At 33.8% G+C, this 27,041-nt stretch overlaps 1 protein-coding gene across 1 annotated transcript in view; it reads left to right on the top strand.

Annotated features, from left to right (window-relative positions):
* Positions 1–1,069: 1,069 nt before the first annotated feature.
* The window catches only part of CALCRL (calcitonin receptor like receptor), a 45,020-nt gene continuing 19,048 nt past the window's right edge, over positions 1,070–27,041 (top strand). The window contains 7 exon segments of the mRNA XM_030324588.1: positions 1,070–1,131; positions 1,134–1,156; positions 3,884–4,019; positions 6,764–6,874; positions 6,968–7,080; positions 8,726–8,817; positions 26,117–26,243. Of these exon segments, the coding sequence (XP_030180448.1) occupies positions 1,104–1,131; positions 1,134–1,156; positions 3,884–4,019; positions 6,764–6,874; positions 6,968–7,080; positions 8,726–8,817; positions 26,117–26,243 (630 nt within the window). The 5' untranslated portion in view covers positions 1,070–1,103.

Here is a 27,041-nt window from a genome sequence, read left to right as displayed (position 1 = left end):
AAATATCTAAAATTAATATAATGCCTCCTCATTTTTAGCTATTTTTTTAAGAAGATCAACTAATAATAAAAACCCAGTATATCTGATAGAAGAGAAACGTTATTTGGAAGATTACTACAATTAAAAAGAAAAGCTGTCTACGTGAGTCATTGGTAAGGGCAAGCAATGACATAGATTCAAGTTGCTAGAAATTGGTGTGCTTTTGTTGCATGTGATAATAAAAATAATAATTTAATATGTGGAAAAACTTTTTATAATTCTTACTTTACCATTGGACCTATAATAAAAATCATAACAAGGTTCTTAACAAAATTAAGTATTAGTTCATAGCTTTCTGGCAAATATCTATTGATTGGATTTTTTAAATCTCTGTTGATAAATACTTCAGATACATTCACTTAAATAAATATTGTATTATGACTATATCATGATAATTTTTATCTCATAAAAGCACTGTCAAAGTAGGTTGCTCATGGACCTTACAGTGAGTAAGCAATCCCAGCAATGTTTGTCTCTAAGAATTAAGATGTTAGGGGGTGTTGTTTTAGAGCCCATTTTCATTAGCTCAGGATTGTATCTACCATTAGAAAAATTTCACAGAAATACTTTATGTAGTATTGTCCATTTCCTGTAACCTTATTTTAATATAGATAATTTAGGAATATTTTAGTTCCCAATTAAAGGAAAAATAATTTCTATTAAATTATAAGGCCATTTTTGTGATGTATGGTTGTTGAGTCTCAAGAAATTGGCCTGAGGAAAGTTTTTCCCCTTAAATTATTGAAGAGTCAGAAAATTAAAAATGAGGTTAATATATATAGGAGATAAAAGTGAGCTTTATGGTAAAATATGCTATCAAAATTTGTGCCTTTATGCTCTTGTGAAATTCTTTGTCTTGATACTTTAATTATTTTATTCCAATTTTGGTAAAAGCAAAGAAAGTAAGATGTTTTCTAATTACTTAAATTACTTATTATATGGTTTTAAAAAAATTACCACTGAGTACCATATAAATTTATTTTATAAATATTGATTAATTATATTTCTTTCATTTTTATTTGCAGTTTGATTTATATTGTACAGCATATTTAATTTTGGCTTCAATGATGGAGAAAAAATGTATCCTGTATTTCTGTTTATCTTGCCTTTTTTTATGGTAAGGATAAATTCCTCTAATATATCTCTCTATTTATGATTATTTATTTTGACTTCCAATAAACCTATAATTAATAAACATTAATAACAACAAAATGACATACAGTTATTTGATGCATAAATTAAGTACATTATTAATCAACAGAGCAATGCTTTATTTTCTTTCAGTGTATCCTTTTAGGCTTTAATTCACTAGGAGGCACTATAGGATGGTTGGGCAGTGAGGTGGGAGTGGGATGTTAAAGTGAGGAAGGTCCATGATAAAAATGTAAAAGATACCAGAGGAAGGTAATCGTCAGAGTTTGAAAGAAAAATGAAATGGCTCTATACTACAGTCATATATATTAAATAAAATACTTTCAACCAGACCTGTTGAGTATGTGTTAGATCTGTTTAAAAGTAGATTCCAACCTGTTGGTTTTTCTCCCATTCTGCCAACTGATTGATTTACATTAACTGAAACCATGCACTGTTTTATGTTTTAATTTTTTAATGTTTTATTTTTGAGTGAGAGAGAGAGAGAGAGAGAGAGCGAGCATGAGTGGGGGAGGGGCAGAGTGAGAGGGGGGACACAGAATAGGAAGCAGGCTCTAGGCTCTGAGCCCAACATGGGGCTCAAACCCACCAACAGTGAGATCATGACCTGAGCTGAGGTCAGATGCTTAACCGACTGAGTCACCCAGGCACCCCAACCACGCACTGTTTTCAATCAATTTCCTTATCCATTCATTCAAATGAGTATGAAGTGCCTGTTTTCTGATGGACTTTGATGCTAAATTTGGGGCAGTTGTATATGTGAATGTGAGCACTCATGTGTGCCCTTGCACACAGCTGCGGGGAAGGTGAGACTGGAGGTGGAGGGTAGACTAAGGATGACTACAAATCTATTGCCCTACCGGAGGGGCCATATTCCTTACACACACAATTGGATGTTTATTTACAGAAATATTTTGTTCACGTTTTTCTCTCTCCCACATTAAAACAGGGACTGTACTCTTATCTCACTTATATCTATATATATATTAGAAACCGACAGATGTAATCTCATCTGATTCTGTGCCAGCACATAAATTTCCTGTGGTGTTTTCAAGCAAACCCCAAAAGAGGATTTAAACAAAGAAACTCAAGAAAAATATAGAAAACCTAAATGGGAAAAAAAAAAAAAGCCTACATTCCTATCAGCATTTGTATTTGAAAACATTCTCCAGTCTAGGAGCAGTCCAAATCCTACACTTCTTAGATGTTATCTTAGGTAAATAGCCTAGAATTCAAGAAGCAGGACTCCTGTTTCTTCAGCTCCCTCCCTGCACTGAGCGTGCCAATGAACTGCACAGGCCAACTCTGGTTGCCTGCAGGTAATTCTGTATCAGATTACCAATCTGATTACTGTAATTTAAGGAATTGTGACCATTTTTCTTGAATTCATTCAGATAGTGCAAAGCTGTGTTTTTAAGAATAAAAATGATATTGATTTTATGCAATTCTATAAACTTCCTGAGAACAGGAGAAAAATACTAATTTTCTTAATGCTGTAAATTTACATTTATTGCTTGTGCAGCACAAATGCTGCACAAATCTTTATTAGGAAATTAAAACTAACCAAAGAACGAGAGAATAAATGTTAAATGGTGCTCAGGTGATAGTGAGGCTTGAGTGGTACCACACACTGAGGGAATGTAACTACTTAGACTTTGGTAAATATGAATTCGGGCTAGAGAACAGAGAATCGAGTATAAGGGAACAAAATAAGAGTAGAAAATTAATGCTTATGAATGATAATTAAAGGAAATAATGCAAAAGTGAAGAAGAAGTAAGGTTGAGGGAGGTTATACAGGCTTCATATTGCAAAACAGTAACAAAAAGTCATGCAGATATTAAAATGGAAGTGAAACTTAAATAGTACTACTAAATTGGAAGATCTTAAATATATACCTTGTCCAAAACGTTTATTGATGTACATACAGTAAAAATTCTATTTACCAATGACATAAATGAACTTCTCAATATTTTGATGATCAAAATTTGATAATAAAAATGGCCAACAGTTTTGAATATTTACCATGTGTCAAATACTTCCTGTTATTTTTTTTTTAAGTTTATTTTGAGAAAGAGAGAATGCATGTGTCAGAGCAGAGGAAGGGCAGAGAAAGAGAGGGAGAGAATCCCAAGCAGGCTCCATGTTGTCCGTACAGAGCCCATAGCGGAGCTCAAACTCATGAACCCATGAGATCTTGACCTCAGTTCAAATTGAGAGTCAGCATTTAACTGACTGAGCCACCCAGGCGCCCCATTTCCCTCTGTTATCTTGATACTATTTTATCCCATTAAAATTTTTTTTATTCCATTTTACAATAAGAAAGCAGAGCCTTAGGGAACTTAAATACCTTGCCCATATTCACAGAGCAGGTGAAAAAGTAGAGGTGGATTTTCAATACAACTCTGTCTGTATTCCAGAGCTCACGTCCTAGAGCCAGATCCTATAGGCTTCTGAGAACCGACTATAGCCTGTTTCCCAGAGCTGCCATTTACAGCTACTTGAGGTCACTTGAAATTAAACATGGTGGGGACATTTAAACCATGAAAATTAGCAAACGGTTCAAATCAGGGATTTTCCCCCCAGAACCAGTTAACCATGTAGCATATCACTGCAGCTACTCTTTTTCCACTGTGACAGACTGCCTCTGACAGACATTCTCACAATTCTGATTTTTTTTTTTAAATCCCTTAGATTCTTGACATAGCAGAATCAGAAGAGAACATTGATGACTTAAATGAGTTCGGTGTCTATACTAGAAATAAAATCATGACAGCTCAGTATGAATGTTACCAAAAAATTATGCAAGACCCTATTCAACAAACAGAAGGTAAACATGACTATTTAATTTTTAAATGCCTTTGATACCCTTTTAAAAGAAAACTACTCCATTATATCATTTATGGGTTTCTTAGGTCCATTGTTAAAAATGGGTTAGTTAGCTTTCCTGTTACATGTGCATTCTTACTTATGAAGAAATTTATGACATAATTTATCTTGCTCCTTTTTAAAAAATTTTAATTCAAACTATGTGCAACAGGAATATTTTTAGTAATGTTTTTTATGGTACAAAGATATTTAAAATATCAAATGTGTGTCTTTAATTAAATCAGTGACTTGATCTTCAGCTTATGTAATTTGTATTTCTCTTTCACAAGCTGCTTGATAGGAGCTTGCATAATAAATTATAATTTTTTTGCATAACACGTGCTTTGTATAATACATTTGGTCTAAGTGCTTCTGTTTCTATTAAGATATTCTTTAGATACTTTTATAACATTATTGAAGTCCTGCTAAGTGCCAGATATTTGCCTGGATTCTGAAGATACAAAGATGAGTAGCACAATTAGAGTTGCTAGATTTAGCAAAAACAAAATAAAAAATCAAGACCAAAACCAGGCCCTGTATTTTTATCTGGCACAGGTATATCTTCAAAATGTAAAACGTGAAACTCACAATGAAACATAGCAAAATGTAAAGACTTTAGATATTTCTTTTTTTTAATTTTTTTAATGTTTATATTTACTTTTGAGACAGAGGGAGACAGAGCATGAGCGGGGGAGGGGCAAAGAGAGAGGGAGGCAGAATCCAAAGCAGGCTCCAGGCTCTCAGCTGTCAGCACAGACCCTGATTCGGGGCTAGAACTCAACCGCGAGATCATGACCTGAGTTGAAGTCAGACGCACTGACTGAGCCATCCAGGCGCCCCTAGACTTTAGATATTTCTAAATTATCAGTGGATACAAAGATCTTTACATTTTTGGAAAAATATTTGATGGTATTATAATGTTTCTTATATAAATGAAATGTTGACAGTAGGTTATTATTAGTATTTGTAACTGACAAAATGAACTTGCTTGTGAGAAAGAGAAAAAAGTGATTTTCCCACATTGGTCAACTTTTAGAACTTTTAGAATTGTAATGAACAATTCTTAATGAAAAATCTAATGGAACAATATAATTTGATAATCTTTGGAGAAGTATTTAGATAGATCTATCCAAACATTTTTTTAACGAGATATTTATTCAGTTAAAAATATCTTGGATATATACCAGACACTGACAAACTATCTGATATTATGTCACTAGGAGTTAAATTATCCAGTACACAAACTGCATACAAATTCTGTTAACTTATCTGACTTATCACTTTATTCCACTAAACTCCAAGTTTCAAGTTTCAAATTATTGAATTAACCCCTTCCAAATCGTGTAGATATATGTAAAAGTAGTCTTCGAATCTCATTGTTGAACAATAGGAATATCTTTGAGTGTTTCATAATAAAATAATTTTGTGATAAAATAATTTTAGAATCACTGTGTAATAAATCCTCCTCTTGGAGCTTCATAATGCACTTTGTAATTTTAAATACTCTAGCAAGTCTTGCAAGAAAGAACTGTCTTCATTTCAACTTTATGCTTCCCAAATCTTTTGACCACAGAAACTCTTTTAATGGAATACCTACTCCTGTCTCACTCAAATGCCATACAACACATGTGAAAAATTCTGCCCTGTGTAATCTATCATACTGCCAGTGTTATCATTAATTAGATGGGATCTTTTGGACAGGTGATAGGATCTGTTCGAGATGCTTTCTATCAGGGAATTCTTCTCTGTTAGGCCACAAAATGCATTTTATTTAGTAATATATGAATGTAGACTATTTAAATAAGTGAAAACCACAGGAGAAAGAAACAGAGATGAAATGCGTTATTTTTTAATAGAATTTAATAGAATTACTTACTTAATAATTTAATAGAATTACTTACACTTTCAGGCCAGTAGAATTTTTTTCTACCTCGATGAAGATTAGATTGAGTCTGAGATTGTGGCACAAATCTGTTAAAAAATAATAAACATCTCATGAAACATTTGGGCTTCTATCTATGAGTACTTGCCCGACTAGGTGAAAAATTATTTTCTTTAATTATAGACTGTTATAAGATTGGACTATTGGTCATTTTATTTCTCCATCACTTTTTTAAAAAAAACTTATATTTGTTCATGTAAGAGGATCTTTCTCTTCAGTTTACTAAAAGGAAAATATGAGAATGTTTACATTCTACTCCATTTGAAATGTGAAGGAAGGGAAGTAAGAGCTACAATTTGGTAGAGGGGCCTGAATATCTGTTAGGGTCAATACTGTGAAATAGGAAGTGTTAGGGTGTTCATTTGTTTATCTCAGAAAATACTAAAACCTTGCCCTAAGAACACAACATTTTCCAATTTCTCATACTTTTACAAAGTTTTAAGTATAGGGACACTAAGTAACTACTACCTTTATGGTTAAGGACAGCCATCAAAGACCACTTGATTTATTGAATGAATAGCCACCTTTGAGAACTGGAATTAAATCTAAACTCTTCAGTACACTTTTAAGGATATTTCTAAATTTAATTTGGCAATAAGCCCAATAATGACTTGATGAAAAACTTACCAGCTATGGATTTTATATGGTCTTCATTTGCAGTTGGTAGTATGTATTTCATGTCAGTATTAGCCCACCAGTAAGACTTATGTCTTCATGTATAACTAAAGGAATTATTAATCACTGATTTTTATTCTTCTCTTAAGGTATTTACTGTAACAGAACCTGGGATGGGTGGTTATGCTGGAATGATGTTGCCGCAGGAACCGAATCAATGCAGCACTGCCCTGATTACTTTCAGGACTTTGATCCATCAGGTAGAAACACAGATTTATATACAGATCCACTTGACATTAAATAAACTCTAAATTAATCGCATTAATGTTTTCTTCTTTTCTTTTTAATTAAAGAAAAAGTTACAAAGATCTGTGACCAAGATGGAAACTGGTTTAGACATCCAGAGAGCAACAGGACATGGACAAATTATACTCAGTGTAATCTTAACACACACGAGAAAGTGAAGGTATGAAATAATTATGAACTCAAATGTAAATAACATGATCTACTTACAAAGTTAGTTACTGATAGGGTATTGGAGAAAATTTAGCTAGTGTTCCATTGTGTTGTAAAGCCTTTTTATAAGCAATGGAGAAAAATCTTTGTGGAAATAATTATTCATTCTGTCATTACACAAAGGAAGCAATCCTGCTAGGTAATAGTGTATTTACAAGTCAATGTGTTGGTATAGGAGTTTCAAATTTCCCAAAGAAAACATATTTTATTTTATTTTTTTTAATTTTTTTTTTCAACGTTTATTTATTTTTGGGACAGAGAGAGACAGAGCACGAACAGGGGAGGGGCAGAGAGAGAGGGAGACACAGAATCGGAAACAGGCTCCAGGCTCTGAGCCATCAGCCCAGAGCCTGACGCAGGGCTCGAACTCACGGACCGCGAGATCGTGACCTGGCTGAAGTCGGACGCTTAACCGACTGCGCCACCCAGGCGCCCCAGAAAACATATTTTAAAAGGGAAAGAAAAGGGAACATATTCATCGGTATTGGAATTTCTAGAACTAAGTTCAGGAATTGTGCTCAAGTAAACAAAGTAAGTCCAAAAGGATGTACACAACTCTATCTGTCCCTCAACAGAAGGCTGTCCTGACTGGCTGCTAGGTTACTCACTCACATTCCCACTTTTAACACAATACATTAAAGTCAAGGTTAGTCACAGTTTGTCACAACGATTAAGCTTTGATAGAAAGTGCCTGAATACATTTGCACAGGTGTGAATATACAGGCAGTTTGTCAGTGATTGGAACGGAGTCCTGATTTCTTGTTCCTATTCTTTACCAGCCATATGACCTCAGGCAAGCTTATAACCTCTCTCTGCCTCAGTTTCCTTGTATATAAAATGAAGATAACAATAAACCTAGCCTCAAGGTTTTCATAAGGATTGACTTAATACAAGGAAAATTCTTAGAAAACTCATAGGTATATAGTAAGCATTTGATAAATGTCAGCTATCACTATACTTATAAATCGTGTTCTTTGCTTATTCAGAGAAGATTTTAAAGAGAAGTATAAAAATACACAATAAAATGGTAAGTTACAAATAGATTACAGGAAAATAAAAAAAAACAAAGAGGAAGAGTGAAACCATGTGAGAAAACATATTTGTATAGATTAGAGGCTCCTATAATTGCTATATTGAGATTAGTCTTGGGGCTTCAAATTTGTTAAAGGAAAAAGAAAAACCCAGTAGGAAAGAAAGCCTTATCTAAAATAAACAAAAATAATTAATAGCATTTAACATTCACAAAGTGATAGAGTAAAAACTGTCAATGTCCTTCAAAACACAAAATGCTACTTTAAAGTATTACAAAACCTAGATCAATAAAATTATTCCTTCCTAGGTTTAATATATGATTTCTAATTTTCTACATTAAGAGGACATACAATTTATAAATGTTGATGTCACTTGATAAATTTGCACAGATACTCTTTATTCCAGATTTATTTAAGTATCTATTGGTTTGTAAGCTAAATGGCAATGCGAGTAGAACACATATTTTTAGAAATATAATTTGTTCTATTGATTTGAGCTTATACACATGTGGGATTATAGTATTGATAGGAATCTTAATTGTTTTTTTACTCATACCAATGTAGACTGCACTGAATTTGTTTTACCTGACTATAATTGGACATGGATTATCTATTGCATCACTGCTTATCTCACTTGGCATATTCTTTTATTTCAAGTAAGTACATGTAAAATATTTTTTAATTTATCAATTGTCTTTGGTGAATGCAGTGCCTTGTGCGTGTTTATGTCATGTGCTGATAAAATATAGGAACAGATGATTTATAATGTTTAAAATAAATTGAACATTTAGAATAATCTGAAATATATTGATCTTACCTTGACTTTATAAAATGTATAGAGCAGAGATTGATGAAATATCTGAAGCCTAAGTATGAAGTCATGTGGAAAGAAGAGAGCCAAAATCAATATGTAAATGTATCTGTATTTGTTTTGGAAACTATCAAATATTATAGAACTTATTAACTGAATTTTCAACTTCTAGGTCAATGTTAGTGTCAGTATACATGGTACATTACAGAAACCAATGGGAATGTGGCAATGGGAATAATACATATTATCTAATAATAATAATAACCTAAATATATTATGGTTCGGTTATTTTTCCTTGTTTTTTGGGGAGACTCATCATTAATATAGGTAGATTGCAGTTTGAATTTTATTTGAAATTTACTTCTTTTTTGGGGAAGGAGAGTCAACTCCAATTTCTTGATTTAGACAATCAACAAATGATTTTTTTAATTGATAGGAAAGTAAATATCAAAATTTGCATGCAGTATTTTATGCGTTAAAATGGTTTAATGGTTTTCATAACTTGATCACCACCAGTAATTATAGAATGCAGTATGGAGAGTGAGTAGCTGTATTTCATGGTAGCTTTATCACCATTGTCATTATCTTCCTCTTTCTCCTCCAACAATTGTCTTGGAGCATTAGCAGCTTCAGAATCAGCTAGAGTAGTAGCATACCACAATAATCCAAATCTGGAAATTATCAAGCCCCTGGATGTACCAGAGCACCAGCTTTTGGCCCACAGTCCATCAAATATTCGGAGTGCATCAAAGAATATACAAACCAACCAACCATTGTCTCTCATGGGTTCAAAATCACAGGATGTAGAGATTGCATCAGAACTGTACTAGTATTTTTGGAAACCTGCACCTTTTTAAAAATCTTCAAGATTAGTTACTTTGAGGAATCCACATGGAAACTTTTTAATGGCACTTTTAATTTATAACATCATCTAGGCACGATTAGAAACTGACTTTAAAAAACTCCACTCTGAATAAAGCTAATTAAGCATTAATTAAAAGTCAGTTGAAAGGAATTTTTATCCTAAAATATGGAAAACACTTCTTAAAGAATTATATTTACTATACTATATTTTGCAACAAGTTACCAAAAGGTTTTTGAGAAAACCAACTGCCAGTTCTCAATGCATTTGTAATTAGTTATGTCATATCAGATGCTTACAGCTTATTAAAACTTCATGTCTTTACTCATATATACTCTTAGTTTACACAACATTTTTTAAATGAATACTATCTTTGGAGTAGAAAAAACTTTGTTATGATTGTATAATAGATTAAAAATATCTCTTCTAAAAATAGAAAATAAACCATTTTCCAAAGTGATAATTTTAGAGTCCTCTGGTCCATAGTGATATATAATTTATGCTAATTGACAAAGTGAAGCAATGTTGCTGATGCTTACAAACTTATTGGTAAAATATGGTAATAAATCTTGGTTAATATTTAGTGAATTTAAAACACAAAATAGGGGTGCCTGGGTGCCTCAGTTGGTTGAGCTTCCGACTTTGGCACAGGTCATGATCTCACAGTTCATGGGTTCAAGCCCCACATCAGGCTCTGTGCTCACCGCTTGCTCAGAGCCCAGAGCCTGCTTCAGATTCTGTGTCTCCTTCTCTCTCTGCCCCTCGCCCATGCACGCTTTGTCTCACTCTGTTTCTCAAAAATAAATAAATGTAAAAAAAAAAACACAAAATAAAATTAAAATTTCAAATTCTCATTTAGTATAATAAAATGACTAAATAGTTTCACAAAAATATAGTTCATATCCTTTCTAATTCTAAAGGCAAATCTTTACAATTTAAAAATACTACATTTTAAAATCTGACTGTCTTGGCTCTTGAAACTAAATGATACGGCTAATTGCCATTCAGTTTATGCAGTACTCCTAGAACTCAGATTTTTAGTTCACAAAAATTACGCATCTACCACACCATAACATACCAACACATGGAAAGGATTAATTTAAATATAACTAGTGGTGGGGTGCCTGGGTGGCTCCGTGGACCCTTAAGCGCCCAACTTTGGCTCAGGTCATGATCTCGCAGTTCATGATTTTGAGCCCCACATGCGGCTCTGTGCTGACAGCTCAGAGCCTGGAGCCTGCTTCGGATTCTGTGTCTCCTTCTCTCTCTCTGCCCCTCCCCCACTTGCAATCTCTCTCTCTCTCTCTCTCTCTCAAAAATAAATAAGCATTAAAAAAAAATTTAATGTAACTAGGGGCACCTGGGTGGCTCAGTTGGTTAAGCCTCCAACTCTTGGTTTCAGCTCAGGTTATGACCTCATGGTTTCATGAGTTCAAGCTCCACATCAGGCTCTGTGCTGACCTCATGGAGTGTGCTTGGAATTTTCTCTCTCCATCTCTCTCTGCCTCTCCCCCACTCACGCTGTCTCTGCCTCTCAAAAGTAAATAAACTTAAAAAATTTTTTAAAGTAACTAATATTAGCCAAGTTTCTTTTTTTTTTAACAAAAAACTTAACAACTATGACTGAATATAAAGGAGGTCAGCCTCTATCCTGAAGGCATAAAATAGGAATCATAAGAGCTGTTTAAGACTGTCTTACAAATCTTGGGGAAAAAAGGTATGACTGTTAAATATTTTTAACCTTAGGAAAAAGAATTCATTCTTAATTAAAAACAAACTTGAGGTGCTCTGGTGGCTCAGTCAGTGAAGAGTCCTACTCTTGATTTCTGCTCAGGTCATGATCTCGCCATTTGTGAGTTGGAGCCCCATGTTGGCTCTGTGCTGAGCATGGGGCCTGCTTGGGATTCTCTCTTTCCCTCTCCCTCTGGCCCTCACACAAGTGCATGCACTCTTTCTCTCTCTCAAAAATAAATAAACTAAAAAATATGAATTTTTAATTTTTTTATTAAAGTTTATTGATTTTGAGAAAGAGAGAGGGAGAACAGGCTGAGAGAGCAGGACAGAGGATCTGAAGCAGACTTTGCACTGATAGCAGAGAGCCCCATGCAGGGCTTGAACTCATGAACCATGAGATCATGATCTGAGCTGAAGTGGTGGGACTGAGCCACCCAGGGACCCCCAAAATATGTATTTTTAAAACAAACTATAACCTTGAGAAACAAGATTTGCACTTAAATTTGCATTTTTTAAAAAATAAAAAAAATTAAGCATGTTACTAATTCTTAAACAAAAGAATATATAAACCTGTAATTTTAATATCCTATTGAGCAATTTCTTAGATTTTTGTAGTTTTATTTCATATTAATTTGTTTTTACAGTTTTAGTTGCAAAGTATTTTAACTATTTTTATAATTTAGCATTATATAATTCTTTCCATGTCCCTAAAGAGTTTTTAAAACTCTTCAGTTTATTATTTAGTTATTTACTTGGCTAAATAATATTCCATTGTGTAAGCTGACAAAAGTTTATTAAATTGTCCCATGTTTTAATTTTTTTTTTAACGTTTATTTATTTTTGAGACAGAGACAGAGCATGAACAGGGGAGGGGCAGAGAGAGAGGGAGACACAGAATCCGAAACAGGCTCCAGGCTCTGAGCTGTCAGCACAGAGCCCGATGCGGGGCTTGAACTCACGGACCGTGAGATCATGACCTGAGCCGAAGTCCGACGCTTAACCGACCAAGCCACCCAGGAGCCCCTGATTGTCCCATGTTTTAAATAGTAACATTACTTCCAATTTTTCCTGTTAATAAAAAACACTGTAACAGACATTTTCAGCCATAACTTTTCCCATATTTGGCACTATTTTTTTAGGCTACATTCCCAGAGACTTGGGATTTTTTTGGTCAAAGAGTAGATATCTTTTTATGGCTCTTCAAATACATCATCTCAAAAGTATCTGAATATCAATATGCTTGAAAAAAATCATAATACATACCTCCTCCTAATTCAAAGCAGTTTTTCTCCCAGAGTGACCCATCTTCAAGATTACCACCACCAGCAATCTAGTTGAGTTAGGGGCAATCTGTGGCACCTTCTCAACTTTCTTCCTAATCATTCTTCCTCATACTCTGGATTTCACCTCCTAACAGCCCTCCAATGGATCCAGTTAGTTTATCTCTGCTGCCACCACCACCAACCTTGTCTTAACTAGCCTCAGGAAGTTCCCCTTTACCACCTTCATTCAATTCTAAACAATGCAAGCCAGAATATTTTCAAAGCTTAGATCAAATACAGATATGATTTTGTCATCCTTTGCTTTAAAAAGCTTAAACTTTCTGCTGTAATTTATATAAAATCAAAATCATTAATGGATCCTATAGTTGAATATCTTGCCTATCCTTCCACCCCAGCCTAATTAAATTTATTCATCTTTCAGATCTGAACTTGAACATCAATTCCTCAGTGAAATTTTCCTGAATTCCTTATTGTAGTATTTCTAAAACTGACTAGATACAGCGCATGTGGAGTAAATTTTTAATTACTATTTAGGAGACCACGTATCTCTGTAGATTTAAAACTAATACAACAGAGATCCTTCAGATTAAATAATCTTTTTTTTTTAATTTTGCTTATAATAAGCCAAAATATTCAAGCACATTAAATATCTGAATGACATGAAGTTAAGAAGAATAACAATTATATAGCATGCCAATATCTGTAGTCAAAAAGAGAAAAATGGTCTCCTAGAATACCAAGTCTTATGGTCCCAAACAAGTTTGAATTTAGCAAGGATGTAACTAAACTCCTACACTAATTCCATAAAGTCAAATGCAAAATTGACAAAGCTTTTGTGAGTCTATGATTTAGTTGACCAAATGCTTGCTGTGAATTAATGAGGAAGCAGTGGGACTGCCAAGTGAAAACAATGCTACAAGCCAAATTATCCCAATAAATGAAAAGTATCCAATGCCAAATCTCTAATCAGAGCAGTCATTTACTCTGTCCATTATGAACTGACTTTGTAAAGGAAAGAGGGTGTTATAAGAATTGGCTTATTAGGATAGTAAAGCAATTGAAGAAAATAATGTTCACTGATCAGGGAGTCAACATATCAAAAATGGTAAGCCAGAAAAAGACAAAAAATAGGGGGCACAACAGATGACTTCAAGAATATCAATTACTGTAATTAGGAATAGAGTTTATATAATAACAAAAAAAATTTTGACTCAATTTATAAAAAAAATTCTAACAGCTAAACAAAATATAATGAACCCCAATTAACCTATTGACCTTCCTGTCACTCAGACAGAAATTAGATGTCAGTCTAATCAGAATTTTGAAATGGGGTATTCCCATACTTGGTTAGACCTAATGATCTGTAATGCTACTTCCAAACCCAAGTCTATGAATGAGGAGTAACTTACTAAAGAGGATTAGAATTAAAAAATTAATACTTTTAAAATCAAAATACATAATTTCAGTGTCAGGAAAGTTAGCATTTGTGAAAGTATTTTGCAAACTAAAAGCAATCTATACAGAAAAACTTTATTATTGATTAGGAATTGAAAGAAAATCTGGTTTAATATTTTTATATCTATATTTAAGTTCTCAAAAGAAAATTATCTTTAACCTTTATTTATTATTGAGAGATAGAGATAGAGGATGAGCATGTGAGGGGCAGAGAGAGGAGGAGACACAGAATCCAAAGCAGGCTCCAAGCTCTGAGCTGTTAGCACAGAGCCCGACGCGGGGCTCAACTCCCAGACGTGAGATCATGACCTGAGCTGAAGTCCCATGCGTAACCGACTGAGCCACCCAGGCGTCCCTATATTTAGGTATGTTTTATTTAAAAATGCAAACACTATTGGAGGCGTTAAGTGGCCGACTTCGGCTCAGGTCATGATCTCATGGTTCATGCGTTTGAGCCCAGCGTCGGGCTCTGTGCTGACAGCTCAGAGCCTGGAACCTGCTTCAGATTCTGTGTCTCCCTCTCTCTCTGCCCCTCCCCTGCTCATGCTCTCTCTCTCTCTCTCTCTCAAAAATAAATAAACATTAAAAAAAAATTTTTTTAATGCAAACACTATTCAACTAATACGAGTAATTTTCATTTTTACTTGAAGTCTTAAAACTTAAAACTTCAGAGTTTATTTTCTGTATGGAAAAACATTTTTTTAAGCTGGAATTATGTATATATATGCTAAGTACTTTAGCTTTAAAGATACAATCTGTAGATTCATACTTCATTTTAAAAGAGAAGCCAGAAATTTTTTGTTGCCCCAAATATTGTCCTCATATTACAATGTAAGTAGGCCTTATTTTTTTTTTAGAAAGAAAGCAGATTTTTTAATCAAGAGTATTGTAAGCAATAAATCCATGTATCTCTTATTTGCTAAAAATGTCACTCTTTTATAAATGATATATAACATGCTACATAGGCAAAACCTTGTCAAAGCCAATGAGTGTCTTGACAGTATACAGAATTTGGTTGTTGGCTTCTACATTAAAGAAAAATTAAGATTTTCAATTACATTGCTTATGCTAAAAGTTTATTTAAAAACTGCAATTAACTGTTCATTCTCTATAATGAACTAAAAAAGATATTAAATGGTGTGTGAAAATGAGAAATGTGTACTTGATTTCAGGTTTATGTTAGTTTTAATGGATAGTGTAATACAGTAATTACAAATATGGGATATATTCAAATCTTGCCATCAGCACTTACTAATAGTATGGATTTAGCCTGGTTCTGCTTTTCAGTAAGCGTCAGGGGTTTTGTTTGTTTGTTTGTTTGTTTGTTTTTGTAATGAGTCATAATGTTTAAAATACTGGGCAAAGAAACTTTACATGGTACCTGGCCTATAGCAATCTCTCAATAAATGGTAAGAAAGAGGTACTAACTGTGTCATTGGACTGTATCCAACATGTAGGCATAGAGACTGAACTATATAGTCATCTAATATTACCCTTATCTATTCTATTCTTTCAACAAATTAAAAAAATTTTTTTTTGAGAGAGCATACATGCAAGCGGGGGAGGGGCAAAGAGAGAGGGAGAGAGAGAATCTCAAGCAGGCTCCACACCCTCGAGGAGCCTGACACAGGGCTTGACCTCACAACCGTGAGATCAAGACCTGAGCCCAAATCAAAAGTTGGTTGCCTGGGGCACCTGAGTGACTTGGTTAAGCATCTAATTCTTGATATTAGCTCAGGCCATAATCTCATGATTCATGAGATCTAGCCCCATATTGGGCTCTGTGCTGACACCATGGAGCCTGCTTGGGTTTCTCTCTCTCTCCTCTCTCTGCCTCTCCCCTGCTCTCTCTGTCTCCCTCAAAAATAATTAAACAAACTTCTAAAAATGTTAAACAACAAAAAAAGAGTTGGTCACTTAATCAACCAAGCTATGCAGGTGCCCCATAACATTATCCCTATCTGATAGTAATCCAAAGTGGAAAAAGAAAAAAAAAAAAAAAGCTACTGTGGAGGTTCAAAGAGCTATGCGAAGACAGAGGAAGGAAAGACTCATTCTGACTCATAGAATCAGAAGATTCCTGAGGCGATAATCTCACTTTAACACTGAAATAAGTGTTAAATGATGGGTAAAATTTCCACAGGTAAAAACTGTAAACAATCAGTGAAGAGATTAGCTGGTTTTAAGTAGTTAATTAAGTTATCCAGACTTCCTCCCAATTTGTGTTCTTTCTACTTGGCTTAGTAATTTTATTTGATTTTAATTACCTTTTAAAAATGGAGAGTTTAAACAAAATGAAGTAGAAGTACCAATTAATTTTTCTTTTTTAATTATACATTCTTAGGCTTTAGATAAAATGTGAAAACCCCCCTTCAAGTAAGACCCAGGTGTAGCATTCTACATACTTTTTTATATATCTCAACATCCTTCCTTACACGACAGTGCATAAGAGTATGTTCTTTAAACAGGCACCTTTAGTCTCAGAACCCACCTTTGTCACTCACCTGCAATGTAGCAAGTTCTTTCATTTCTGTAATCCTCAATTTCATATCTTTAAAATGCAAACTCTACAGGTATCTATATCACAGGTTTGGTATAAGGACTGATATAGTATATGTTCAGTGCTAAGTGGAGTGTCTAATTTGAAAACACTATTATTGGCATAGTTATCACTCTTTCTTATTAGTCCATTAAAAGATTTTTATATAAATTTTTAGCCCTGATAGGCCTATTATTAACAATATGGGCACTTTAAAAACAAAATCGAAGGACACAATTTTTAGTTTTGTATGTATGACATTTATAAAGAAATTGTTATGTTCATGTAGAAAAATAAGTAAACAACGAGTGAAAAATTTTAGAAGTAAAATATCAGTATAATCATATTAGAAAAACTTGTTACTCAAAAATAAGTAAACTCTTTATGCCCACAAGATACCATCTAGCTTACTCAGTACTTGAAACCATATTAAAGAATGTCTAGACTTTTATTTTAAGACACTTCTACTATATATTCCTCAAAACAGTAAAAGCCACTATCTGTCAAAAACAACTATCCACTGAGCAACAAGTAGTGGAAAGAATATCATGAAGTTAGTTCTGTGAGAGCACAAATCATCTCTGCATTTTTAAAACCCATTCCGGGGGTTAGCACAAGACCTTGCTCATAGTAGGCACTTAATACATTTTTGAGAAATGAAAGGCATGAACTGACTTGGAAACTTATTTCTAAGACTGACTTTCCCATGACTTATCTGTGACCTTCAACAAGTCCCTTGAGTTTGTCTGGCCTTCTTTGTCTCCATCGACAAAGAAATTAAAATTCCTTAAAATTCTAATCAGTAGAAGAATCTGTGTAAAACAATATAGGATACTTTGTAAGTAGGTTGAAGAAAGGTCAAAAACACCTCAGAAAATACTGAATTGAATGGTTAATTAAGCATGTTCAAATAGTCAAGAGCACTGGAAATTTAGCTTTCTTACCACCAACCTGGAAACATCCTATAGGAGTTGATGTTTCACATATATCACTGTTATGAAAAAGCTATCAATATCTCTTTTCTGCTTCTTAACTCAGTTCCTCCTGCTACAGTCATTTCTGCCTAGTCTTTGGTAGAGGTGACTTTTTTTTTTTTTTCTGTTTGTTAATTCAGAGGTACTGGCCCATCCTAATAAAAACCAAGAACGAAATAAAAAGTCAACTTAGGGTTCTGTTTGTTATTTTTTATTTACAGAAAGAAAAGAAAAAGTCTACCACTCAGGCATGCTTTAAATTAGAAACAGAGAACACGAAACACTATTTACCAGATATACTTCAGTTTTATATTAGAGCCAATTAAAGGAAAGAGAGTGAGAGATAAAAAGAAAGGGAACCGAAAGGGAGGGGAAGAGAGAGACAGAGCTTTGGGATTTGCCAAGCCCTGAGAGGCAATGACTCTTACTCATAATGATCCTTGGAAAAACAAAGCACAACCCTTTAGATAAAATAAATAAATAAACTTTACCAGAATTAGTTATAAATTAATTTTAATTAATGTTTAAAATTTGAGAGCATAGCAAATCTTGCTCTTACCCAGATAAAGGGCTCTGTCTTCTTGCACATAAAAGAGCATATATAACACTGACTTGTAGGGGGGGAAAAGTGGTTCTTTTTTTTTTTTTTTCGACATCTTAATTTTGCTGACATTTCAGACATTGATTCCAAGTAATTCCAAAGCCAAGTTGCACATTTGCAACCCTATAGACAATGATGTCATTTCTAGGTAGTTGAGATAAGGTCCTAAATAAAATGCAGCAAAAAATCTATCCAGTCGATAGGCTAAAGCTTTCTTAATAAAATAATCCTTTAATGCTTATATTTATGCTCTTCAGGATAAGTGATCCAGATCTCACCTTTTTTTCCTTAGATCATATCTGAATATATTCAATCAATATTGTGAACACTTATCTCACTTCCAGTTTCTTCATATTATCTCTTGAAACTAGATAAAGTATCATTTTCTTCTTTAAGTTATAAACTTTCTCCTGAAAACTGTTCATGATTCCATCTTCAAGTCAGTTTTAAACAAAGCTAACTATTTAAAGAAATTCTACATAGGAACATAGAGAAGAAAGAGTCTTACTCTACAAACCATAGCCTGATGTATTTGTCTTGGCAAATTAGAACTTTTCACTTACATAAGTTGTTTAAAATCTGGCAAACCTGCCCCGTCAGAGGTTTGACAATGATTGAGTTCGGAAACAGTCATCAAGTGGTCCCTGAGTAACATACTTCTCAGTGCCTATCCAGAATCATCCTTGCTCTCTCAACTTTTTGGTACATTTCAGTCAATGTAAGTTTGTTAGGCACTATGGTTCTGAGACCTATTTTATTCTGCTGCATGTTTCCCAGGTGTCCTTCAGCTTAACATTGAACAATGGTTAATTAACCGCAGTATTTCAAGTAACATTTCATTAGGTCATATGCAGTCTATTTCCAAATTAGTGAATTTCAATCAATGTGCTGAAATCCATCTCCCTCAAACTAAACACAGTGAGAAGTGAAAACATTCCTACTCAGTAATGTGAGTCTTGGTTGGAAAGTTTTTTAAGTATGCCCATTGTAATTAAATAATAAAAGCATTGCATTTCCACATTAGAGTATCAGAGCTGAGTAAGGAGACAGTAGTACAAGAAGTAATAAATTTACTCTAACAAAAACCAGTTCCACTATGACATAATTGCTATTACTGGTTTATGGAGAAGAGTCCCAGGTATAGAAATTAAAGTAAATTAACTGAATTAAATAATTTGGAGTTATTGTAAACAGCAAACTTATTACTTGAGTTATAACTGAATGTTAAAGATCACATATTTCTGTTATTATTTCTAATAAATATGTAACTTCTTTATAGGTATATTTAATCGATTTTGCTTGTGTAAGTTGAAACAAGCACTATTTAGGCATCACAAATTTTCATGGAAATAGAATGACAAATCATTTTAAGAAAACGAATGATTCACTGCTTGATACAGTCATTTGAACGAGTTAAAAGTTAATAATTTGAGATAGAGAACATAAATAATGATTTGAGATAGAGAACCCCAAACTGATAATATTTTTTGCAATTTGGTTTTCCACTCTTGCAGGCATAGTTTATTTTCCTAGACTGTACCCATGGATATGACTATATATTAGAAGAAAGCCAAAGTAAACCCTTTAAAGTATAGCATCTTTTTAGTAGTTAGGGAAAACAAAACCCAAAAATGACTGAACAGTATGCTGCTAACATTGGCTAATAGAACACTGAAATGTAACACAAAAGAGTATGAGCTTCAGAATCAAAAATCATTTAGTAAATTATACTCTTTAATTTTCTTCATCTTAGAATAGAAAAAAAAAACAATGTGGAGTCTTGCCTTGTGCCTTTTTTCACCCTGTCCTTTGTGCCCCTTAAAAACTCTAAGCTCATTTTTTTTTTTTGAACTTTGACTCAGAGTAACTTCTTAATCCCCTTGGAATGCTTTTCTCCCATATTCTTCTCCTGTTTCATTTCTATCTTGTGTCTCCCCTCACTCTGGCCACAGTATTTATCTATTTCTTAATCCTATTTAATTTCTAAAAAGGATATAACACTACCAGGAATTACGTGATGTAATTTATATGTGAATTTACCCTCCACCTGAGTGACATCCATATTATTCACAACTGTTTCTTCAATACCTAGAAATATTACACAATATATTACTTATGCATCAATAAATAGTTATAAGTGATTAAATGAATACTGAAGGAGACAGAAGCTTTATTATTTTCTCAAAATTCAAAATTCAAATTCAACAGATCACTTAATAGGATTGTGACCTGGAGCAACTTACTTCAATTTTATTAAAGGATAATGATATTTCAGGGGGTTATTACATCATATAATGAGAGTGAAGTACTTACCTCTGTGTCTATTCTAAAAGCTCAATAAATGGTGGCTGCCATTATTGCGAATTTTATCTCTAAAAGGGTCTTTTGGGGGAGTGTAAGAATCACAGTCATTCAGAAAGCCTGTTTCTTCTCTTGGCTTCCTGCCCGTTAGAAGAGCAGGAGGAACTCTTGCATGGGGCAGCTCACACATGAGAAAGCCTTCTGGCCACACAAAATGTGCACATCTGTTCCTTAGGCAGCCCATATTCATATGTTATCTTAACTGAGCAACCTTGAAAGGCAGGGGCAAAGGAGAAGGGAGCATGATAGAGAAGAGCAACCATTTCCCTCCAGAAGAACTTTCGTTGAGCACTTTGGTTGAAACACTCTTGTACGCTTCCTAATCTGATTAAATGGATTAGAAGCAGCCTCCAAAAAGATCTATTGATAGAGGTTACGTGTATTTTGTGTCATACCTATCCAGGTGAATACATCAACTCAAGGTTCCCTTCAGTAGACAAAAAATAACCACACTGATTTTCCTTTTTTTAAAAAAAAAGTTTATTTATTTATTTAGAGAGAGACAGAGTGGGGGGAGGGCAGAGAGAGAGAAAGAGAGAGTGAATCCCAAGCAGACTCCACACTGTTAGTGCACAAAGCTCAATGCGGGGCTCGAACTCACAAACCATGAGATCATGACCTGAGCCAAAGTTGGATGCTTAACCAACAGAGTCACCCAGGTGCCCCGACTTTCCCTTGTAATACATGTATTGATTTCTGCCTGTTTCTTAGCTATGTTCAGATTAGCCTGGGCTTTCCTCTCAGATACATGGTTAATGTTTTCTTGGGAAAAGAGCTGAGCATTAAGAAATTAAATTAGATACACTAGCATAAGAAAGCAGTACTTTTTAGACTGGGCTATTCTTATATTGTTTATATTTCCTCTTTCCCTTACTAGTTTTGCTCAGGATTAGTATTGAGTGAAAGTAGTTTGGAAATTTCTATCTTAGGTCAAAACCAAATGGGAAAAAAAGGCAACATATTTTGTTCATAGTGTGGCAGAACTTTGAATATGGGACAGCATAATACTTGGGGCCTGTATGATAATGAAAGCAGTCATTTGGAGGCAACTCTGGGAAGGATGAAATGCCTAGGGAGATAATTCAGGTTGCTTGGTCTCCTGCTCTTCATCACATGTAAATTATCTTTCTAATGCTAAATGCTTTTGCTTTGTAACAAAAAGACGGCAATTTTTGTTTCATTGTATTACTTAAAACATGGGCAGTTTTAGGTTACTAAAACTTGATGCTATTTTATTGTTTGTGAGAGAAAACCAACATTGGAGAACTTGAATAAAATCAGCCATATGACAGCTGTGTTAAAAAAATAGCTAACTTAACATGGGTGAGATATTATGCCAAAAACACTAGACATGATTTATCTCACGCCACCTTTCATTCAATCTTATGAAGTATTGTTATCCCTATATTACAGATGCAGAAACCAGGGATTAGAGTTTTTAAATAATTTGCCCTAAATCATAATATCAGTAGATAATACAGTCCAGATTCATTCTCAGGCCAGGTTTCAAAACCCACTCTGAAATATGTGTACTGACTTGATACGACCTGCTTCTAATTGTTCCAAAAGAGAACTGAGAGGCATAGTTAGATTACACATGAGGTATGATGATTTGTTGACACACTTACATCAACTGCCTCTAACACTCTGATTGTCAAATTGCACGTTGAAATAGATTCTGGGGCACCTGGCTGGCTCAGTCAATTAAGCGTCCAACTCGATTTTGGCTCAGGTCATGAAATCATGGTTAGTGAGATCAAGCCTCTTGTCAGTCTCATCGCTAACACCGTAGAGCCTGCTTGGGATTCTCTCTCTCCCCCCATCTCTCTGCCTCTCCCCTACTTGAGCTCTCTCTCTCTCTCTCTCTCTCTCTCTCTCCGTTTCTCTCAAAATAAATAAATAAACATTAAAAAATATACTCTAAAATAATCATATGTAAGAATATGAAATGGAAACAATCCAAACCCACAAACCACATTTTCTATTCTGTGGCTACACTAGGATAGAAAGGGATACTATAACATTAAAACAAAGCAGAGTGTTTTGTGAAACATTCTCCAAGTGTATGAAACAATTGTTTTAATATTTTGAGTAAAAGAAGCACATTTTAAAATTTACAGTAGGTGAAATCGGTTGCATTTGAAAAAAAATACCTGAATATTTTTAGAGTTTTATTTAAAGAAACCAATGTGTTTATCAAGGATGTATTTTGGTTTTCATTTACCAATTGATTTTATTTGTACTGATGTACTTACATGTGTTAATGAATATGTTTAGAGAAAAACAATATGCAGCACTAGAAACATTTGAGCATTTTTACCACTAGGTCTTGATAGAAAGCATGTGTGGGACAGCATCTGTCTGCATTTAAGTTGCACAGAACCTGGAGGAAGAAATGGAAGACACTAAAGCAATAGCTATAGGCTAATATTACAGATAGTTGGACATACTTACACAACACAAAGTGAATTTATTTTGCAGTGGTTCAGTTTAAGACAACAACATGGACAGCTAAACTGGATATCAGGGTTCATAAAACAAAGTATTTGGCTTGAATTCTATAGGGTGGATTATCTATGTTGCCCATGTTATTTAGACGATTTTGTAAAACACTCAAAATAAGCTTTATGTCTCTGTACTGAAATGATTTCATGTATCCTCTTAAGTATTTGGTTTTTATATTAAATATTTTATTTATAATAGGAGTTCATTCTATTATTTCAAACTTTTACCCATCATATGGCTTTATTTGTGTTCTAAAGAAAGAAATGCAGTATCTCTCTTCATCACAGAGTAAGAGACTAAGAAGCTGTTCTTTTTGTTTGTTTTTGCTACTAGACTCAAAATAGCTATATCTTTAGAAGAGAATAGATGCAGGCAGTTTGTTTTTATGTCCTTAACTTTCAAACAAGATTGAGGTAGGAGCAGAGTCATCAGAAAGGAGGGAATTCTGAAAGGAACAGAGATACTATCATAGAGGAAAAAAGGAAGCTTAAGTGTACACAAAGAAAGTTTAAATTACTTTCAGCTAATTAGTTAGCATTCCATTTTATTTATTTTTAATCTTTGCACATGTGAATATTATGAATCCCAATAGTCATAATATAAATGCTGTGCATTTTATGTCCCTTAGCTTATCTTTTGGCTCTTCTATTATGAATGTCATTTTTAAAAGCCTTCTTTAGTGTTTGTTTTCCTTCATTCCAACTTACTCTTTACAAACATTTCTTATTTTCTGTCTAAGCAAACCTTCCTAGTATTTTGGCCATAATTTGAAAACTATGAAATTTTGTGTTTATATATATGTCTTAACCAACGGACCCAAATATAAGTGTGTTCAGCAGAAAGGGGCAAAATAGCCCAGCTAAGGAAAACATTTTATTTTATTTTTCCCATGATGGTAGCTGAGTTATTCAAATTCTGTTATGAAAAAAAAGTGTATATTTGCATGGGTGAGCAGTTTTTCTCTATAAATAATTGGCACTGCACGGACACAGAATAAACCCAAGGAAGGCATTTTAAAATAAGACCATGTGGACATATTTTACATGTTCATAATGCTCATCATAGACGAGTGATCAATTACAAAATAAAAATAAAAATAAATACATAAATAAACTATACATAATATAAATGATCCTGAAAAGAATATTCTTTACTAGGTCTTTTCTCACACTCATTAATTTTCTTCACTCTCAGCGAACATAAAACACTTGTCACTGCTGTGGTATTTTATCAAAAGAGAGCCATCTTTGTATCAATGTTGACTTTACTTAAATAGTAACAGCAGTCATGCCACTTCTCTGTTAAAAAAAAAACTTTTGGAGATTCTTCTTTCTATAGAATATCATCTATGCTTTGTTTTTTGGTCCCTGTCCACACCTCCCTACCTCACGCACTGCAAAGTCAAATCAAGGACTCTCGAATATGAAAACACTAGCAGGTCTCAGCTGTTTCTATTCTGAAGGGTTCCAGCTGGATTTCACATACTTGTCGCATATAACTGTCTTATGCTCAATGATTGACTTAAGAGCCATGTCATTCATGAAGACTTTTCATTGCCTCCCTCATAGCACCCACTTCTGTGGAAGGCATGTAAGTGAATACGGATTTGGATTGAATTCACTTCTAGACCCTTTAAAATACTAAAGCTATATATAAAGTCACAGATCTATAGCTGGAAGAAATTTCAGAGACAATATAGCTTAAACTTTGCATTTTTAAATATAGAAAACCTTGGCATCCCACCCTAACTATAGTATCCTGGGCACATAGTTTACTTAGGATAAGGTGATATAGTGATAAAATTAAGTTAAAATCTTCTTAAAGTTTCCAAAGTAGAAGTCATTAGTTTGTATTCTATAGGATAGATTATCTAAATTGACCATATTAATTTCTGTAATGAAATCCTTCTTCATATCTTCCTATATTTTTGTTTAGTTTTGATATAGTTATTCAGTTTAAAGGATTCCTTTCTAGTAGTTTAAAACGTTACCCATAATAAACCCTCAAATAAATGCTTCTTGAAGAAGAAAGAACCTGAGTTGGTCTTTGAGCATAAGTAATTCAGTCATATGTGGACAATCTGGTAAGGTAGATGTGGATTCAATCTGAGGAATAGTATTTCCTGTCATTAATAATGACTTTTCCTAAAATTTATTTAATTTTGTTTTACATAGGAGGACCTCCAGTAAAAGGTGGTAATATTTTCATATCTCACATATGACTGGGCCAATTAGAAAAAAATTCAGTAGAGCTGAACAATCTCATTGATTGCTAAGTCTATATTTTTATCAGTTTATCTACTCTGAATACAGTGTTATCTTTCTCATGCTTGGTATGCATAATCACTACCACCACACAGAGGCTCTATAAACAGGACAACCACAATCATAAACAGGCTATATAAACAGGAAAACCTATGTGGTATAGTGAAAAGAGCATTATCTGTGTGAGAATCTGACAGACCCAAAGTTTTCAAATTAATCAGTTGTAGGATTTTTTAATCCATTATCTAACTTCACTGAATCTCAGTTTCTACATTTTTCAGAATAAATTAAAATATTAACCATGGTAAGAGATTAATAGAAGAAATTTATGTAGAGGTCCTGTATAGGCAAACTTCCTGTTCCTATGTGTGTCTCCCCATACTGAAGCAACTCATTTGTCTCTGTTTTAAAGCATTATAGGTTTTCCCTAATTAAGATTTATTGAGTGAATCTTGGGGAGAAAAAAGAATTCTTCCATATTTGGAGCAGCTGCTATGAACTGTGAATGTATCTCATTTCAACTATTATTAAAAAAAATAAAATATGTGATTTCTCTTGCCTTTTAGGAGCCTAAGTTGCCAAAGGATTACCTTGCACAAAAATCTATTTTTCTCCTTTGTTTGTAACTCTGTTGTAACAATCATTCATCTCACTGCAGTGGCCAACAACCAGGCTTTAGTGGCCACAAATCCTGTAAGTAAAATGAGATTGTATCCTTAGGTTCAAAGGTTAGAGGGAAAGAAATGTGAACGGTGGTGGGTGCGTGGGTGGGGGGGTGTCCTGATATATGTAAGTGTGTATAAATACATATGTGTGTGTGTGTGTATACACACACAAAATAGGGTCTGGCATATGGAGAATATATATATATATATATATATATATATATATATAACCAATCTACAAAGGTAAATACATCTCAGTATTTCCCAGGTTATAAAAGTTGACTATCAAGAGGAAGAATACATTTCTATGCTTAAATTATTTATATATGATACATATACATATCATATATAAACTATATATATATATATATATATATATATATATATATATATATAAAATTTACCTCATTTTATGCTTAGGGTCCTGCTGCTAGTGGGACATAAGAATTTATGACCACATAACATCTACTCAGTTGAATTTTAAAAATTAATCAAAGCAAATAATTGTGTAGTTAGAAAAAACAAGACATGGTAATAGAAAAATTCCTATCCTACATTTGGGATCAGGCTGACTTTAAATAGTTGATAAAACTAGAGGAAAATGACTTATACATTAAACTTCTTTACATTAAATTTTTAAAGGACTCTACTAAGTCTTCATTATCTAGGCAAATATTTATAAATTGTTTCTCTATAACGCCTTTGGAAGTACAATTTTTTTCTTTAAAAAAATTTTTATTGAGGGGCGCCTGGGTGGCGCAGTCGGTTAAGCGTCCGACTTCAGCCAGGTCACGATCTCGCGGTCCGTGAGTTCGAGCCCCGCGTC

This window comes from Lynx canadensis, chromosome C1 (assembly GCF_007474595.2).
Source record: "Lynx canadensis isolate LIC74 chromosome C1, mLynCan4.pri.v2, whole genome shotgun sequence".
Classification (NCBI taxonomy): domain Eukaryota; kingdom Metazoa; phylum Chordata; class Mammalia; order Carnivora; family Felidae; genus Lynx; species Lynx canadensis.
The sequence above is the reverse complement of the archived record's forward strand: the minus strand, read 5'-3'. Positions and strand labels throughout refer to the sequence as shown.